This window comes from Choloepus didactylus, chromosome 2, assembly GCF_015220235.1.
Source record: "Choloepus didactylus isolate mChoDid1 chromosome 2, mChoDid1.pri, whole genome shotgun sequence".
NCBI classification, from domain to species: Eukaryota; Metazoa; Chordata; class Mammalia; order Pilosa; family Megalonychidae; genus Choloepus; species Choloepus didactylus.
Genome location: NC_051308.1, coordinates 201,935,870 through 201,955,906, shown reverse-complemented (window position 1 = coordinate 201,955,906; position 20,037 = coordinate 201,935,870). Strand labels below are relative to the sequence as shown.

Sequence of the window (20,037 nt, the reverse complement as noted above, 5' to 3'; positions counted from 1 at the left end):
CAGGGGTATCCTGAAGTGAGTGGGAAATTTCTGAAAGGTAACTACAGGGGAAGTGATGTGATCCGTGTGTTTCAGGAAGATCTCTCTAGCTGCAGCGTAGAGGTGCTAGAGTGGAGCAGGCAGAACACAGAGAACGAGCAATACAGTGATCCATTATGGTGGTTTGAACCGGCAGCAAAAGTAAGGAGGAACCACCGCTCTGAGGAAGGAAAGAGCAAGTGTGGGGAGCTGGGCACAGAGTTGGGAGCCATCAGCAAATACATGGTAATTAAAGCCACAGGAGTAGCTGAGGATCCTCCAGGGAACATCGCAGAAGAAGAGAAGACGGCCCAAGACTGGCATTGGTTGAAGGGAGGAGGCCAGTTAAAACAAAAGTTGAAGTGGGAGATGAGATCCTGAACTAGGGTTAGACAGGAGAGGAGCCTCTCTCCCCATGTGACACACACAATGGGGCTAGTAGCTGTGATAGCAGGAAGTTAAAGGAGTGCTTGTCTGATGACTTCCGTATCTGTGAAGGAAAAGGTAAGGTCATTTGAGACTGGTTGAGTCACAATAAGAAAGGGGGAAAAGGTTAGCTGATGTGGGAAATAGAAACCTGTCAGCAATAATAGCCAACGTATTTATCAAGCACTTATATTCCAGACACAATTCTAAGCTCTTTGTACGTAAGTATATAATCTTTGCATAACTATAAGTAGTTACTATCAACCCCATTTTACAGATAAGGACATTGAAGCAACGAGAGGTTAAGTAACTTTCCCAAATGAAGCCAGGAATCAAACTCAAGTATTCTGGCTCCAAAGTCCAAATCTCAACCGCTATTCTGAAGATTGGAAGTCTGAAAGTTGTTTTGGCACCCCCCATGCAAGTGACAGCCTCATACATGGGCTGAAAAGGGAGCATTTGGGGTGATACAGAATTGCAAGGCCTCGTCATGGTCTTTGTTGTAAGCAACAGAAACCGAATCTGGTTCATTGTAGGCAGAAAAAAAAGGATTTACTGGTAGGACATGGGGTAGTGCATAGGATTGAGAGGAAGACTAAAAACTAGGCTCCAGAAAGGAGCATTAAGTAATAAAAGGGATCAGGCAGCAGAAACATTCTGGGCAGAAAAATCCACCTCAGGCCACTACCAGACCATCCACCATGTCCATGAGGCCAGTGTCATCCCTTTTTGCATCACTTGCTCAGGATTCAAAGTCCTAGCTGAGAGCATTTCCTCAGTCAAGTCCTCTTAGGTTCCTGGGCCCTGGTACAGAGGAAGAGATAGATTTTCCCCCTTGGTCCTCTATGGCAGAAGATGAGGTCCTATGTCCTATCAAGAGTCAGTCAATCAGAGAAGTCCCCAACACTGAAGAAGGGTTTCCAATGCTGGGCAACCAAAACAACATACGGGTACTACAGTGTTATTGAAAGGTCTAGACTAGACAGGGAAGAAAGTGAAGCCATAGGCTAAGACTGGAGGTTTTAAGGAAATCAGAGAGGTCCTGTGGAGGAGTAAATTGGAATTCTGGACAAGGAAAGTGGCTAAACAGTAGGATTTTGGGATTTTAAATTTTAATTCATTCAGCAAACAGTGCCCACTGCTAGGCCCCAGGGATAAAAGGATGAGCAAAGACAGACAGAACCTCTCACAGCGTAGACATTCATCTCATGGTCATAAGGACTATGAGGGAAGGAACATGGTTCTATGGTAGCATGTAACAAAGCAACCTGACCCAGACTGAGGAATCAGGGAACGCTTTCCTAAACAAATGACCCTAGAGTTGAAATGTTAAAGAGTAGTGTGAGATGAGCTAGATGGGTAGGGAAAGCCATACCATTTTAAGAATTTTGTAATTTATCCTAAGAGCAATGAGGAGTTAATGGTTTTACACATATTCAGATTTTTATATTGAAAAGACAACTCTGGTTGCTTATGAGAACAGACTTGAGGGGCGCAAGAATGGAAGAAGGGAGGACTTCCAGTATTAGGGTGATAGGTGGTAGTGAAGCAATGAAGTTGAGAGGAGAGATGAATTTGAGTGATATTTTGAAGATAAACATTATTGAGCTTGGTGCTGGGTTTTATGTGGACATGAAGCAGAAGGCAGTGTTGAGGATGATGTTTATATTTCAGACTTACATAATCAGATGCCCTGTATTTCCATTCACTGAAACAGAAAACAATGGAAGAAAACCAGGGCTAGAGGGTGACTGCACTCAGTACTGCATTCAATAAGCGCAACATGAGACACCTTCCAACAGAGGTCTGGGCAGAGGTCTGGGCGGGAGAAACAAATACAGATACAATTAGCCTAGAATGGTAGGTGAGTTCATGGATGTGGCTAAAACTGCCAGGTAAAAAGGCACAGGTGAGAGGGCCAGAGGATGAGGCTACCAGGAGATGTAAAAGGAACACTCAAATGTAGTAGGAAAAATAGATGAATGAGTTGTCATGGAGTCAACAGAAGGAGTAATCAACAGTGACAGGAAGATACCATCAGGGAGAAGACAGATGGGGAGAGTAGTTTCAGGTCATAGTGGAACCGGTACTGAAATGCTTGAAAAGTGAGGAAATGAAGACAAACTTAGACAACTCTTCCAAAATGTTTGGCTTTGAAGGGAAAAAAAGAGATAAGGAAAGGGATATGGGGTTGGGCAAGGTTTGGGGAAATGGGATTAGAGACAACCAACCATGATTAAATGTCAATGGGGATGATCTGGTTGAGAGGGAATGAGCGAAATAATTGGTAATGGATCATATTAGAGTCCTAAGATCCATGTTAGATTCCTAAGATCCAAAATACACAGAGAGGGACTGGCTTTAGTCATGAGAGGTGCCACCTTTTTGTAATTTAACAGGTGGAAGTAAGAAGAGATGTGGATATAGACAGTTTATAAATTTGGTGGTAGGAAGGTGCGGGAATTCAGTCAAGCATATATTTTCCCTGTAAAGTAAACAAAAGTTTCAAGTGCCTGTGGGATACACAAGGCCCCAGTGGAGACATCCAGCCAGCAGGTGGAGTTCAAAAGAGAGGACTGGACTGGAGATAGGAATTTGAGAATCCTCAGCATAGAAATGGAAACTCAACTCTTGGGATTAGGAGAGAAAGATCATCCATAGTTCCTAGCAGTGCTCTTTGGGGGTGCTGCATGGCTATAGTAGGAAGGAAGAATGTAGGCAAGGTCACTTAGGACAGACTGTTCCCCTACCAGTCTGAGTCTGGAATCAAGTGCACATCTGGGCAGAGCCTAAGAGACACGGATGAAAGCTGCAATATCCTATGCAACTTTGGTTGTCACGTATTTGCTGATGATGTTCCCACGACTTAGGGACCTCAACAAAGTACACTGCAGGACAGTGACAAGGGCCTGGGGCAAAAAGAGGTCAGCCTAAGACTGAACCTGTTTCCCCTGTCCCAGTCTAGAATGTGGTAACACTTGATTTCCAGGTAGAAAGATGTGATGAGAACCAATAAGCTGGGGTTTCTAACAGTCGGGAGTAGAGTGAGTTGGGGAGGGGCTGGCTCTCAGATTTAACTTTCCCAGAGTCAGTTTCTGAGTCTCTCTGTGCGCTGCGTTGGGTAGACAGGACTCCAGCATCATGCCTGTTGAGAGCTTGACTTCTTGCAGGGAAGTAGAAAGCCTCTGGTGGCCCAGTTCAAGCACTAATCTTTTGGTGCTCATAGGAGAGAAGTTTGGGAGTTTCCAGAACTTTTCAACACCCCCACTCTCCTCCCTCTTGCCCCACTCCCCAGCCCATCCCATCATCTGATGAGGTCAAAAAGGTACTTTATTGCAATGTCTTTATTGCATTACTGGAGCAAGTTGGCCAGACTGTCCCTTCTTGGGAAAGGTAAAAAACAAAAGGACCAAAAAGTATCTCCCCTCACCGCCCCGCCCACTACCCGACAACTGCACAGCAATGTCTGAACACATATGGTGACAAGAACAATTTGCAAAGGTGGTCTAGAAACTACATTTATGAACTGTCCCAATACAAGACGTACAGTCGGGTTCCTTGTAAATCAGATATTTTTACGTAAACTACATGAATTTTTTTATACATCAAAGACAACAGAATAAGTTTTTCACAAATAACAACAGGGCACCACAGTCACATGCTGGAATTTGTAAGGAAACAAGGTTGTTTGTCACAAGTGGCTGGAGGTACAGCAAGGCTGAGCAGTTGGCAGCAGAGGACCCAGGTAGGCCCCCACCTGGACCCTCTGGTTTCTGAGGCCACTGAAGCCTCACAGAGGCCTATTCTGGGGTCTTAAATGGCAGCCAAGACCGCCTTGGAAACCAGGCATTGCCAAGATCCAATTCTTGGCCCAAGAGGACCCATGGGGCTGGTTCCTTGCAGCAAGAAAAAGAAATTCATGGAAGACATCAAATTGGCTCCCAAAGCTTCTTCAGAGTACAATGAGGTTTAAAGATCATGGAGCAATGGGAGGTCACACCAAGGCTTGGAGGGGGTGAGAAGTGTTAAGAAGCCCTCAATTTCACCAAAGCAGTGATAAGGACACAGCCATCCTGCACATGCCTGAGCCATGGCCAAGGTTTGGCATCTATGGCCAAGTGGAGGCAAAGCATTGTTCTGTGATGAAAGCTTCAACTAGAAAAGATGGGCCTGTAACCTGTGCCCAGCCAGCCCCAAGCTGCTCCCATGTTGGTGGCTGGCTTCCCTGCCAGGAGAACACTGAGCCCCTCCCTTTAACAACAAGCTCTAACCCCACAGTGGGGTCTGGTCTGGTTTGTGTCTTTACTCTCTGCCTCAATGGGGCTGTGGTTAAGATAACAAGAGAGATAGTCCTAGTGTCCAGATCATGGGACAGGACACAGAAGTAGACTCAGACCTGCTCCCAAGACCGTGGAGTGACGGAGCCATGTAATGCCCTCTCCTCACACACTGGGCCTAGTAACTAGTCTGGCCCCTATGCCACTTCCACTGGCTCAGGTTCAAGTAAATCATGTGGCAAAAAAGATACCTTCCAACTTCTCAAATGATCCCTGGGTCTTAGATCCCACAATGTAACAAACTCAAGAATGAAAAACAGGAAAGAACAAAAAACTGAAGGAATGAAGGACAGAAAAATAAAGCAGCTCTGCTCCACAAGCCAAAAATGGTTCTCCTCTTCCTGCTCATCCCCAATGTCCGCCTGGCAAGGTGCAAGCACAGGGTCCAACACTATAGGCATGAAATCCTATTCCCATTTTAGTTTATTTGAAGAGAGAGATTCAGCAGAGAATCAAAATTTTGTGCCAATGCCAGAGAAGAGGGATTCCTTGCATCCAATCTTGAGCATCTAACTGCTTAAGCAGGTTCAACACCAGGCCCAAGGCCATCCAGGGGTACCCAGAAGCAATTAGCCTGGCATTACCTATAAAACTTCCAGCAAGATTTCAGTCTCGCAATTTGGAGGAAGAGGTGTGCTGCTGACTGGCTATCAGTTAAGGGCTTAAGTCAGAAGAGTAACACTGGAAGGCTGGGGGCACGGAGGGGTGGATGTATGTCTGTCTCACCCAATCCTGAAACTGCAACTTAACTAAGGAAAAGCAAAGCTATGCCCTTTCCTTCCCAGCCTCATCACTAATAACTCTGGAAGTTTTTCCAAAAATTCTATTTCATGTCTATTTCTACAGCATGGTCCTTTCTAAAGTTTGTCTAATGAAAGCAGTATTTATTTTTCTTTCATCCCCAAAACGAGAATTTTCCTAACCATAAGCCTTAAGCACCAAGATCTAGCTGCTGGTTTCTCTAGCTCAGCCAGGATGCCTGACTGCACAGCTTTGGGCTCAAACAACTAACTCACTCTGACCCTATTATGGTTCCAGGCCTGGCTCAGAGCAGCTGGATTGTTTGTTAAATGCGTGTTCATTGGTGACAGTGGGGCATAATGCAGGCAGAAGCAGATGCCTGCCTCCCTATTCCATTTGCCTAGCGTCACTCAGCTAGAAGGCTTAAACCACATGAACCAGATGACTCCCGGCCTAAAATCAGGGCCAGTGGAGCATGAGGGCAGAACATGCACATCGTCTTAACAGGATCAAAAAAAAAAAAAAAAAAAAACGGCAAAGAGCTCCTAGATGGGTTCCACTAACAGTTTAAACTCCAAGCCATCTTCCCTTCTCCTAGCAAAAGCTTCAGAAACCAAAGGATGGAAGCACACAGGGTAATGTGCTCCTGTGATAAGACTTTCACCCTGGACACCAGGGCTCCTGGGTCTGTGATTTACTGAGGTCCCTGACCACAGTCTGGCCCCCTTCCTGCAGTAGCCTAAGCCCTACCCAGCAAAGGAGGGGGAGCTGAAGAGAAATTAAACCATGTTCACTGTTTCTGCAGGGCCTTTAAACTTGGGGAAGCACATATAAAAGTGTTCTATATCATTATTTGGTATATTCAAGTCATCTAAAAGCACTGGATTGCACCTTTTCTTTACTCATACAAACAAATTACAATGGTTTCAAACAACAGATCATTCTTTTAGGCTAAGAAAACACCACACAAGCACCAACTTCATTTTATGATTCAAAGCTCACCATCCCCACAAAAAGAACACTAGTCCTCATCTCTGAGAAACAAGGGCAGGGCAGGAGTTTCATAGTATTTGCAAAATTTCACAAATTCTAGTCTTTCTTTATTTTCAAGTTTTGGTATAGAAGTGTTCATTCAGATACTACTAACCCTTCTCCCATTAGACATCAGTCCAACAACAAACATTGTTTTGGTGGGATCAATTTGGTTTCTAAACATAATGCTTTAGAGGGAAGCTCCTAAAGTCTAAATTATGTTGATAAGAAATAAGGTACCTTCAGCTGAAGATATTTTCCCCCTTGGCTTAGATTCTTTTAAAGGAAATCCCAAGCCTCCCCATTTTCCTTTGGTTGTCTTTTTACCAAATTCCATTCTACCACAGAACTAAAACAGCCTTCTTGGGGGGGGGGGGTTGTTGGTTCACATGAATCCTAAGAGAGACTGACAGATCAAGAAGGAACTCTTGACAGAGTCATACCCCTGCACTGCTTTCATGAGTCAAAGACCAAAAGAGGATATGGACCTTTCAGAGGGTTCCTATACCTGTCCCCAACCCCCAAGCCTGATGTGTTTTGTTGAGGGTGCTTGGCTAAATAAAATGAAGACCGCAATAAAACAAACTTAAAAAAAAAAAAATCCGCGTCCAGCTTAGTATGTCATTGCAGCAGCACAGCTGAGTCTCAAAGAACCCCAGGACCCCTAGGCCCCCATCATGACTGGCTGCTGCTTGTCCTCTCCACTTCACATTCACAGAATCACTTCTTGTGCAAAACAAGCAGTCTACATAGAAAGAATGCCCTCATAGTCTAATAAAAACTGTAGAAAAGAATGCTAGAGAGCCACCTCTGTTCCCACCCCCTCTTTATCTGCAGAGTGAGGGCATCTGTGCATGGACAGGGTAGGCAAGCCTGACGTTGAGGGAGTCGTTGTGCTGAACGAGGGACGTCTGCTGGTAATGAAGCACCAGCTCCTTCAGCGAGCTATAAAGGTTGTAGGGTTCTGCAAAGCCGTAGCCCCGAGCGGTGCTGTAGATCACACAGTGTTTCACTTCCCCATCCGCACTGCAAAGACACAACACACAAACACCACAGGGAAGATGTTAAGGCAGATAATAATAGATACTATTGTTGTTATTATGGCCAGAAGTCTGAGATCAATTTTTATACAAAAAGAAGTGTTTTGTCAATCAGACAAAGACTGTGATACGTCACATCCAGGTGTGTGCCCTCCCCAACCTGGCATGGCCACAGAGATATCCTTCCCCTTCCATTAAGAGCTGGTAGAGCTAAAAAGGATGACTGCATTAATCATTCAGCTCCGGATCTTCAGTAGGTAAGAAGGCACTGGAGAGGGGAAGGACAAATCAAAATTCTTTTTTTTTTAAAGTGTATGATTCAGTGCTTTTAGTATATTCAGTTATGTCTAACTGTTACCACTGTCTAATTCCAGAAATTCACCCAAAGAGAAACCATTTACCCATTAGCAGTCAGTCCCCATTCTTCCCTCCCCACCTCCCACCCCACCCCTCCATACTGCCTGGCAAGCAGTAAGCTACTTTCTGTCTCTATGGATTAACCTATTCCTGATATTTGAATGGAAGCCTTTTTGCGCCTGGCTTCTTTCACTGAGTGTGATGTTTTGAAAGTTCATCCAAGTTGCAGCATGTAGCAGTACTTCATTCATTTCTTTTTATGGCTGAATAATATTCCATTGTATGGATATACCACGTTTTGTTAATCTATTCATCAGCTGAGGTACATCTGGCTTGTTTCCACCACTTGGTTATTATGAAAAATGCTGCTGTTAACATTTGTGTACAAGTTCTTGGGTGACAGACGTTTTCAATTCTTTTGGATTGCTGGGTGTGCTGGCTTGGAATTCTGTACCCCAGAAAACATGTTCTTAATTTTAATCCATTCCTATGGGTGTGAACCCATTGTAAATAGGGCCCAACTGATGGTGCAGTCCAACTGAATCAGGATGGGTCCTAACCCTGTTACTGGACCACAAGAGAGACCACAGAGAGCAGCCAGAGCTGGAAATCAACAGAACCCAGAAGACATAGGAAAAGACGTTGCCCTGTGCATTGCCATATGACAGAAAAGCCAAGGAACCCCAAATAACACCAGCAACAAGCCCCAGAATGCCAGAGTCTTCTGGCAGAAAGAAATGCCCTGCTGATGCTTTGATTTTAGACTTGTCCTAGCCTGAAAACCTGAGTCAATAAATTCCTGTGTTTAATCCAACCCGTTTTATGGTATTTGTTTTAGCAGTTGGGAAACCAGAACACTGGGTCATACTGAGGATCTGCCAAACTTTTTCCACAGTGGCTGCACCATTTTACAGTCCAACCAGCAATGCATGAGAGTTCCAATTTCTCCACATTTTCACTAATACTTGTTATCACTTTTTTATTACAGCCATCCTAGTGGTATCTCATGGTTTTGATTTGTATTTCTCTAATGATTAATGACATTGAACATCATTTCATATGCTTATTCCCATTTGTATATCTTCAGAGAAATGTCTATTCAAGTCCTTTGCCATCTTTTTACTGAGTCATTTATGTTTTTACTGTCGGGCTGTAAGAGTTTTGCTTAATATATTCTGAATCCTAGTCCCTTATCAGATATTATATGATTTACAAATATTTTCTCCTATCTTGTGGAATTTCTTATCACTTTCCTGATAGTGTTCTTTGAAGCATAGAAGTTTTTAATTTTGATGAAGTATCATTTACTGTTTTTTTCCTTTTGTTGCTTGTGCTTTCAGTTTCATATCTAAGAAACAACCACTTACTCCAAGATTACAAAGATTTATTCCTATGTTTTCTTCTAAAAGTTTTATGGTTCTAGCTTTTACATTTAGGTCTAAAATTTATTTTGGGTTCATTTTTTTATATGGTATGAGGTAGGGGTCTAATTTCATTCTTTTGCATGTGGATATCCAATTCTCCCAACACCATTTTTGAAAAGACTATTTTTTCCCAATTGAATTGTTTGGGAACCCTTGTGGAAAACCAACTGACCATAAATATAAGGATTTATTTCTCAACTCTCAATTCTATTCATTTTATATAACTATCCTTATGCCACACAGTCTTAATTACTATAGCTTTATAGTAAGTTTTGAAATCAGGAAGTGTGAGTTCTCCAACTTTATTCCTTTTTTTTTTTCCCCAAGAGTGTTTAGGCTATTCTGGGTCCCTTAAATTTCCACATGAATTTTAGGATCAGCTTGTTGATTTCTCAGAAAAAGCTAGCTGAGATTTCAGTAAGGATTGCACTGAATCCTAGATCAATTTGGGGAATACTGCCATCTTAATAATATTAAGACTTCTGATCTATGAATATAGATGTCTTTCCTCTTAAGTCTTCTTTACTTTCTTTCAACAATGTTAGAAGTTTTCAGTGTACTTGTACTTCTTTTGTTTAATTTATTTCTAAGTATTTTATTCTTTTTTGATGATATTGTAAATGGAATCATACTCCCAATTTCATTTTGGAGTTTTCACTGCTAGTGTATAAGATACAACTGATTTATGTATATTGATTTTGTTTACTGCAACTTTGTTGATCTCACTTATTATCCCTAAAAGTTAACTTCTTCCTTTCCAATGCCTTTTATTTCTTTTTCTTGCTTAACTGCCCTGTCTATAATTGCCAGTACAATATTGAAAAGAAGTGGCAAGAACAAACAGCCTCGTCTTGTTTGTTATCTTAGGGGGAAAGCATTCAGTCTTTCACATTAAATATGATGTTAGCTGTGGGTTTTTCATAGATGTCCATTATTGTAGAGGGAAGTTCCCTTTAATTTCTACCTTGTTCAGTGTTTTTATCATGAAATAATTTTGGATTTTGTCAAATGCTTTTTGTATATCTACTGAGATGATCATGTAATTTTTTTGTCCCATGTCAAACCATCCTTGCATTACTGGGATAAATCCCACTAGGTCATGATGCATAATCCTTTATATTTGCTGGTGGAATTGATTCGCTAGTATTTTGTTGAGAATTTTTGCAGCTATGTTCATAAGGGATATTGGTCCATGGTTTTCTATTCTTGTGACATTTTTGTCTGGTTTTGGTATCAGGGTAATACTGGCCTTGTAGAATGTGTTGGGAAGTATTCCCTCCTCTTCTATTTTTTGGAAGAGTTTGTGAAAGATTGTTGTTAACTCTTCTTTAAATATTTGGTAGAATTCACCAGTGATACCATTTGAGCCTGGGCTTTTATTTGTGGGAAAAAATTTTTATTAATAATTCAATATCTTTACTTGTTATATAGTTCTTTTCAGATTTTCTATTTCTTCTTGAGTCAATTTCAATAGATTGTGTTTTTCTAGGAATTTGCTCATTTCATCTAGGTTATCTAATTCATTGGCATATAACTTTTTATAGTATTCCTTTATTATCCTTTTTATTTCTGTAATATTGGTAATGCCCTCTCCCATTGTGATTTTATTAATTTGAGTCTTTTCTCTTTTTAACTTGGTCATTCTAGCTCGAGGTTTGTCATCTTAATTGCTCTTTTCCAGGAGTCAACTTTCTGTTTCATTGATTTTCTCTATTGTTTTTCTGTTCTCTATTTCTTTCCACTCTAATCTGTATTATTTCCTTCCTTCTGCCTTCTCTGGATTTAGTTTACCCTTCATTTTCTTCTTTTCTAGTTTTTTTTAAGGTGGAAGGTTAGGTCATTGATTTGAGATCCTTAGGATTTAAGATCCTATAAATTTACCTTTGAGCACTTTCATCACCACATCCCCTAAGTTTTGGTATGTGGCTTCTGTTTTCATTAATCACAAGGTATTTTCTAATTTCCCTTGTTTTCTTTTTTGACCCATTGGTTATTTAGGAGTGTGTTGTTTAATTTCTACATATTTGTGAATTTCTCAAATTTCCTTCTGCTATTGATTTCTGATCTCATTCCACTGTGGTTGGAGACAGTGTATGACTTCATTCCTTTTAAATTTATTGAGACTTGTTTAATGGCCTTACCTGTGGTCTATCCTGGAAAATGTTTCATGTGCACTGGAAAAGAATGTATATTGTGCTATTGTTGGGTGGAGTTTTCTATAAAAGTCTATTAGGTCTAGTTGTTTTGTAGTGTTGTTCAAGACTTCTGTTTCTTTCTTGATCTTCTAATCATTGTATCCCTAACAAATTTTTTATCCCAAATGGCAACAATACAGATCACAGGTGCACAGGCCCGATTTGCTTACCATGTAAATTAAAATCTTCAAAATAATTTCCAATATTATTTCTCCTAAAGCAAGTAACTCTTTTCTTTTTATAAATATTAATGGTACAAGTCATAGGCCCTCAACTATACTTTAACTAATTTGATGTGAATTTTCTAAGGGGTTGATTTTCTATTAATCTTTGCATAAGTTTTCAAATGTTATAACCTCAAAGAAGACTTACACCACAGAGCAAGCATAGCATCCTTTCTTGCTACTCTCACGAATTAAGAATGCACCATCAGGTTTCCCATAAAGTAAGTCCTCTGCTTGTACTCGATTGATATCCTCAACAAACCAGGTTTTTTCATCATAATGGGGCAAGTTTTCTTCTTCCTCATTCATAAAATAGGTCCTAAAAATTAAAGGTTAAAATATCATTATAACAATATGCCTCTTAAATCTAAAATTTAAAAAGCTCTCTTCTAAATCTTTAACCACAAAAGGACAAAGTGAAATTGCAACCAGCTGGAGTTTTTGTTTTGGTTTGTTTTTTAACAACTTCATACTTGCTATGGTACAGAAAGCACAGAATCTACATGTCCCATTCGATAAGCTAAAACATGAATGTGTGAATGAGCAGTGCTTTGCATCCAGGTTTCACATGGCTTGGCAGGCCTCTGAACTCAATTGCCTATGGGGTACTCCTCAGGCAATTTAGTTCATAAGAGATGCAAAGTTCCTGATTTAAGGTCCTCAAGTGACAATGAGAACTAGCATCTAGCATATATAAAGGCCCTTGTCTTATACTGGGAAGAAAGCCCTTTAACAGAGAGGTATAGAGGGAACTTACTCATCAGTGTCCTCATTCTTCATTCCCAACCAGGCATTCAGACGCTTCTGTCTCACTCCTTTGTGATTGAGCCATCTGCCAGAGGAAAGACACCAGAGTCGGTATACTCTGTGTATAAACTCTTCCTGGCCAAAGTAAACACAACACAGCCAACCAATTTTCCAGAATCCAAGAGCCCTTTATTTTCCCCAATCCCATGAAGAATGACCAGAGATTTCCTTAAACTAGCCTCTCCATTTGTTTCCTTTCATCTAATACCATTTTAAATTAATCTTTTCTGAGAAAAGGCAGAAACACAGTGAGCTACCTATAATTAGGCACTTGTTTAACTTTTCATTTTCCTTCTATAGAAGTTTATGTCACCACAAGCACACATATACTTGCAATCACACATAGTGGATAACTGAAATCATTAGTTAGGTAAGCATGGTGTCACATTTGCCATCTCTATTAAACCAGAGGACCCAATTCCTGAGTGACCTGCTGCTTGTTTAAACTCTAAAACATAGATTCAAGGTATTTTTTTGCATCTAGGTAAGCCACAAGAAATTCAAGGTGTCAATCTTAAGTATTTAATACAAATTTACTTGATCACCAGACAAATGATAATATCTTAAAATATACCAACATTTTGTATGTAATGGTGCCTAAGAGTCTCCCCCTGAGTACCTCTTTGTTGCTCAGATGTGGCCCTCTCTCTCTCTAACTGAGCCATCTCGACAGGTGAACTCGCTGCCCTCCCCTCTACGTGGGACCCGACTCCCAGGGGTGTAAATCTCCCTGGCAACGCAGAGTATGACTCCCGGGGATGAATGTGGACCCGGCATCGTGGGACTGAGAGTATCTTCTTGACCAAAAGGGGGATGCAAAATGAAACAAAATAGTTTCAGTGGCTGAGATTCCAAATGGAGTCGAGAGGTCACTCTGGTAGACATTCTTATGCACTATATAGATAACACCTCTTAGGCTTTAATGTATTGGAATAGCTAGAAGTAAATACCTGAAACTACCAAACTCCAACCCAGCAGTCTGGACTCCTGAAGACAATTATATAATAATGTAGATTACAAGGGGTGACAGTGGGATTGTGAAGACCTTGTGGATCACATCCCCTTTATCTAGTGTATGGATGAGTGGAGGAATGGGGATAAAAACTAAAGGACAAGTGGGGTGGGATGGGGGGATGATTTGGGTGTTTTTTTCACTTTTATTTTTTATTCTTGTTCTGGTTCTTTCTGATGTAAGGAAAATGTTCAGAGATAGATTGTGGTGATGAACGCATAACCATGTTATCATACTGTGGACAGTGGACTGTATACCATGGATGATTGTATGGTGTATGAATGTATTTCAATAAAACTGAATTTAAAAATAAATAAATAAATAAATAAATAAATAAAAATCAACATTTTAGATGTAAAATGATATAAAGCATCACATTTAGTTCCTTTGGGATGGCTAATGAAGTAAACTCAGAATGGAGCATAAAACTACTTGCATTCATTACCACTCCCAGCCAAGACTGGTGGTCAATTAGATCTCATTATAAACATCATCTCCCCAGGGAGGACATTGCCCCAACTAAGGCCAACCCCAGGTCAATCTCTACATTTGCCTTATTTTATCATCTTCAAACCATTTCTCTGTGCCTGAATTCATTAATTTATACATTTACTTGTTTATGTTTGTCTCCCTCACTAAAATGTAGGTTGCTTTAAATAAAGGGGGTCTGTTCTATTTATGGCTATATTCCCAGTGCTAAACATTGCCAACACATAGTAGATATTCAATAAGTAGATAGTAAAATTTGCTGGCTGGCTGCTTTTAACAAAATCTTCACAACACAGAAGTAATCCAGGGTCCCAGCATCTTGTACCTCTCTCTGACCCCAAGTATAATAGATAATTTGGCATCACACATAATTTTAAAGTTCTTTTAGACCAATTCCACAGCCTTTATCATTTAAACGTTTCCTTCAATTAACATGCTCTTATTTTTTATTCTTAGTGAATTGAATGAAGCTGGAAGGTAGCTAACAAGTGAGCTTTCAAAGAACTGATTTAGCAACAAACCTCCTCCTAGACCACAACTTCTCTTAGCAAAATATCCAGATACCCTCCTGTAAACAATCTTATCACTCAAAGTTTTCTATCCTTAAAAAAAACTGACCTTTCCTTTATTTAAGAGACAGGTACACTGGGTAAAAGGCTTGAAATGAACGAACTGCATCACATTTTCTCCTAACCATCAACCTCTTTAAATTCGGCCTTCTTTTCTGTCACAGAGACTGTTAGGATGTGTGGGAAAGAAAACTCCAGGAGAAAGAGAAAAGATGCTTTTGGTTCACCCACAACTTATGTTAGTGTCCAACACAAGCAACTTTTCCAAGCTCTCAATAGTCAATCTGAAAGACTATTATATAGTTCTGAGTTCTTAAACATCCATTAACAATGCCAGGAACATACTAGCTTTTAAAAACGATTTTGAAAAAACTCAAATAACTGTAGTAAATATGTTGATTAATATTTAACTTATTAATATGAGGAACGCTTATGTGCCAGTTTGAATGTATTATGTCCCCCAGAAAAAGCCATATTCTTTGAAGCAATGTTGTGCAGCAGACATATTAGTGGGGATTAAGTTGTAAAGTTGGATTAGGTTGTTTCCATGGAAATGTGCCCCACCCAACTGTGGGTGATAACTCTGACTGGATAATTTCCATGGAGGTGTGGCCCCGCCCATTCAACATGGGCCTTGATTAGTTTACTGGAGTAATATATAAGCTCAGGAAGAAGTGAGCTTGCCACAGCCAAGAGGGACACTTTGAAGAAAGCACAGTTGCTACAGATGAGAGACAGTTTGAAGAGAGCCGTTGAAAGCAGACTCTTGCTCCGGAGAAGCTAAGAGAGGACAAACACCCCAAGAGCAACTGCGAGTGACATTCTGAAGAGGCGCTGCAGCCTAAAGAGGAACATCCAGGGAGAAAGCCATTTAGAAACCAGAACTTGGAGCAGACGCCAGTCACGTGCCTTCCCAGCTAACAGAGGTTTTCCGGATGCCACTGGCCATCCTCCAGTGAAGGTACCCTTTGTTGATGAACACTTTATGGTCTTAAGACTGTAACTTTGTAACCAAATAACCCCCTTTTATAAAAGCCAATCAATCTCTGGTGTTTTGCGAATAGGCAGCATTAGCAAACTAGAACAGCTTAGATGACACGTAAATGTAGTACATTCTAAAGAAACCAAACTAAGACAAGGTGTCAAGAGACCTAATACTGAGGGGTCTGTTACTAATTGTGTAGTCTTAGACCAGCCTCTCTTTACATCTCACAGTTATCTCTTCTAAAAAATATGGAAAATACTGCTTCCATAACTTACACTGAAGTTGTCTTAAGAAGGAAAAGAGGTGGGGGAGCTGATGTTAGCATGTCCTTTCTTAGTGGGGAAAGTCTATCTATATGGTGTCCTTCCTAAAGGTTTAATTGGCCTTACACAACTCAATTACTACCCTCCCTCTAGGAGGAAAAGAGCATGTGTTTCAGCCCAAGAGAAGATTCTGCTGAGCAGTCCCTGAAAGAAGGGATGGGAAAAAATACTCTGAATCTGAAGCAGCATGCCTGGAGGAGAGTTTAGGTTTCCCTTGAGCCTGGTTGAAGTATGAGAAGGGGTAACAGAAGAAAGTACCTTCTTGAATGGGGTAACGGTTTCCAGACACACAGTCTGTTGGTGGCCAATGAAGAGATTACTGTGAAGAGCATCTCTGAATTTTGTGGAACAGGAGTGTTTAACCAGATGGCAGGACCCAATGATTAGGAGAAGAGGAAGAACCTGAGGATGGGAGTCACAAGGGATGAGGGACTGTGTTCTCCCAGTTTTTCTTGCACTACTTCAGGATGATTTTCTTGTATGATCCAAGTTTGTGTGTGCGTGTATGTGTGTGTGTGTGTGTGTAGGAAGTGGGAAGAGTCCCAGTGGTAACTGAGATTAAGCATCTCAGATAACTAGGCAGGTAGAAGCTTGGAAGAAATTCATTCTAATTTAAAGAATAAAAACAGGGATGCAACTTGTCTTGCACAAAGTTTTGTAGATAAAACTGCAAACTCCCTACAGAAATTTAAAATGAGATAATATATAAAACACTCTGAAAAGAAAAATAACTTATAAAAATTTAGAGTTATAAGAAAAGATATTAAAGAGTGAATCACTGCTGCTGGTGGGAATATAAAATGATGTAGCTGCTTCGAAAACAATTTGGTAGTTCCTCAAACAGTTTTTTTTTTTAATGTTACCATATGACCCAGCAATTCCATTCCTAGGTATGTACCCAGGAGAAATGAAAACATAAGCCTACTCAAAAACTTGTAACCAAATATTCATAGCAACATTATTTGTAATAGCCAAAAGGTAGAAACAATCCAAAAGTTCATCAATTGATAAGTGCTTGAACGAAATGTGATAGATCCAAACAAAGCAATATTATTCAGCCATAAAAAAGTATTGATTCATACTACAACATAGATGAAACTTGAAAACATGATGCTAAGTGAAAGAAGCAGTCACAAAGGACCATATAGTATATTATTATAAATCATTTATATGAAATATCCATAACAGGCAAATCTAGAGACAGGAAGCAGATTCATGGTTGCTTAGGGCTGGGCAAGAGAGGAGAGAATAGCAGTGACAGCTAAAGGGATATCTTTTTGAGGTGATGAGAATGTTATAAAATTGACTGTGGTGATGGTTGCACAAATCTGTGAATATACAAAAACTATTCAACTGTACACTTTAAATGGGTGAACTATGTGGAATATGAACTATATCTCTATAAAGCTGGAAAAAAAACAAAAACAAAAAACAGAACATACCACCACCCTCCCCAAGACTCCTTTAGCTGCAAAGTATACACATATTATTCAAAAACTAATTAATGCATTCTTTGACATTTCATCTCTACCTACCAGTTAAACCTACTCTGAAAGTTATCACTGTTCTGTATGTATGTTATATTTCACAATAAAAAAGGTATTGATAAATAAATAAATAACTCAACTTAATGGCAAGTTAATCTTTATTTTGAATTCGTGGACTTAGGTTTATGAATATCAAGAAAAGTAAATAGTATTCATGGAAACTAACTTTAATTCACGATAAAAAAGAGCTGCACATGGCCAACCAAATTCCTTTTTTTTAAAGGGCTACTACACTGATAAATCAAGAATATTCTACAAACAGTACATTAAGATCTCAGCAGAGAATCTCAAAAAAGCTTTTATAAAATCCTTGTGGACTACACAGTGAGAAGTCAGGGAAATGTCCACACCCAAAGGGGGCTTGATCAACTAATGACAATCTCTGGGTACTACAGAATTTCAACCTATTCCAACTTCCAAACAGGACCAAAGACTGATCACACTCAGTATCATGCAGCAGTGCTTATCCACAGACCACATTTTTCAACCAATCTCCTTCAGAACTAAATAAATTTCAGCACTGAAACAATCAAGTCCACCTAAGTATTGTCTCTGTTAGAAACATGAAAGGATCCCATCAAAGAATACTAATGACTATCCTCCCTGAAGCAACCCTTCCAAAAGAGGTAATGGCCACCTGTATTTCTCCAAACACCCCAGTTGTACTCAATAGCAGGTCATGGCATTGTCATCCATGATGTTACAACTTTCAAGGTCTGATATTCATGCCCTTTGGGATGATATTTTTCCTAATACCTTCATCTCTGTCTTCCCAGGGTAAAGAAGTGCCTCCATTCATTCCTTTGGTCCAGAGCATAGCCTTCTTGGGCCTTTCTTAGCTTCATGATGTGACCAGAACCACATAAGCATTCCAAGAACAAAGGACACCCTGATTTTAGACAAGGGCAGTTCCTTGTCTTGTTTCCAAAGCTCTTCTGGATCCTACGTGACCTGGTTGACTTTTAGGGGCCACAAAAGCAAACCGAAACAATATCTTCAGAGTGATTTTACTAGAAAAACTGCTCAGCGTAGTGTAGTAACTGTTTGCAAAAAAAAAAAACCTTAAATTTTCGACTGAAATTAATCTGCCTTATGTCTCAACCTCTGGGGCTATTTTTATCCCCCCTGTCTTTCTCAAACAGAGAAACTCTGAAATCTATGGAAAACCCAGAGTTAGTTCCTGCTGTCTTTTCCTGCCAGGAGTTTGAATTGAGTTGTGTTATATGAATGAAGGTCACCCATAAATACATTTCCTAATAGTCTGTTCATTACCAGAGCTAAGCTCAATGTATTTTCATTTCTCATGGATTCTCTCCTTCTATGAAACAGTCATTTGTCCTAAAAATCTAATCTATTTACCTTGTTCTAATAATATATCTTTCAATCTATATTTGGATAATATCCCTATTCTGGCTATAACTGGCTAAACTTGTATAGCCTTCCTGAATATCCAAGAATTGGGTTTCACTGTTCAAGTCAAATTACCTTTCATGCTTGATATAGACAAATTTCTACAATTTAAATACAGAATTTCATTCCTTAAATATAGAATATCCTTTAAGAGACTGTTCTATATACTTACTTGTAGGTTCTCCCATATAACCAAAGATTCTGGTTTTTGTGTTTTAGGCAAACATAAATATGCACTTTTTAAGCAAGAACACTTCGCACAGGCAACAGCCAAGATTTCCAAGGCATTTATACGAATTAAATTCCTGCATTCTGGCTTGTCCCATATAGTGACTCTATAAACTCTGGTACACTAACAGGGCTGCATTCCTAAATCCTTACAATCTCACTGGCCAGTTCTCAATTAAAAATCTCCTCTTCCTCTTCTAACTTCTTTAGTGCCAGTAATAATAAGGTGCTAGTGGTTCCTTCCCCATACAGGCCCAGGCAACTTACACAAGGTGCTGATCTCGGATCTTGCGCAGCTGGATCAAGTCAGGTTTGATACTATTCATTTTTTTATCTATTTCACGGTTGTCCAGGGCTTGTTTCTTCAAATCCTGCTCTAGACGGATTTTGCTATCATGAATCTCACCCAGACGTGATTTCAGTTTGTCATAATTCATCATAATTCTGTGAAAATATTTGACATATTACGGCTAAAATAGCAACCAACCAGAGTAATCCTGTAGTTTGAGGATGGGCCTAATATCTTGAATGTGGTAGACATATATTCTTTTTGCCTGCCCAATATCCATTCTCACTCTTCTGGTAATAGCACCCTGATGTTCCCTATAGGTCTGAGTTCCCTGTCCCCACCTCAGATCCAGGAGTAACAAACATGACCCATCTTGGTCAATAAGAGTATTCTATGCCTTCCCATCCTCACCTCAGGCCACAGTGACTGGTTCAGAAATGAGCATAAGACAGAAGCTGGTCCAAAGAGAGGAAATTCTAGGACTTATGCTTGAACTATTATAAAAAGAAATTCTTTTTTTCCACTGGGGTTGCTAAGTTATGAACATGTGATTCCAGGACTCTCAGCAGCCATGCTGTCACCTC

General features: G+C 40.1%; 1 protein-coding gene across 1 annotated transcript in view; it reads right to left on the bottom strand.

Moving 5' to 3' along the window:
- Positions 1-3,790: 3,790 nt before the first annotated feature.
- LOC119527391 (phosphatidylinositol 3-kinase regulatory subunit gamma) overlaps positions 3,791-20,037 on the bottom strand; it is a 160,736-nt gene continuing 144,489 nt past the window's right edge. Inside the window, exons 7-10 of the mRNA XM_037827337.1 lie at positions 19,432-19,608; positions 12,552-12,626; positions 11,943-12,113; positions 3,791-7,580 (exon numbers count right to left, since the gene is read on the bottom strand). Coding sequence (XP_037683265.1) covers positions 7,382-7,580; positions 11,943-12,113; positions 12,552-12,626; positions 19,432-19,608 — 622 coding nt within the window. The 3' untranslated portion in view covers positions 3,791-7,381. The remainder of the gene's footprint in view (positions 7,581-11,942; positions 12,114-12,551; positions 12,627-19,431; positions 19,609-20,037) is intronic.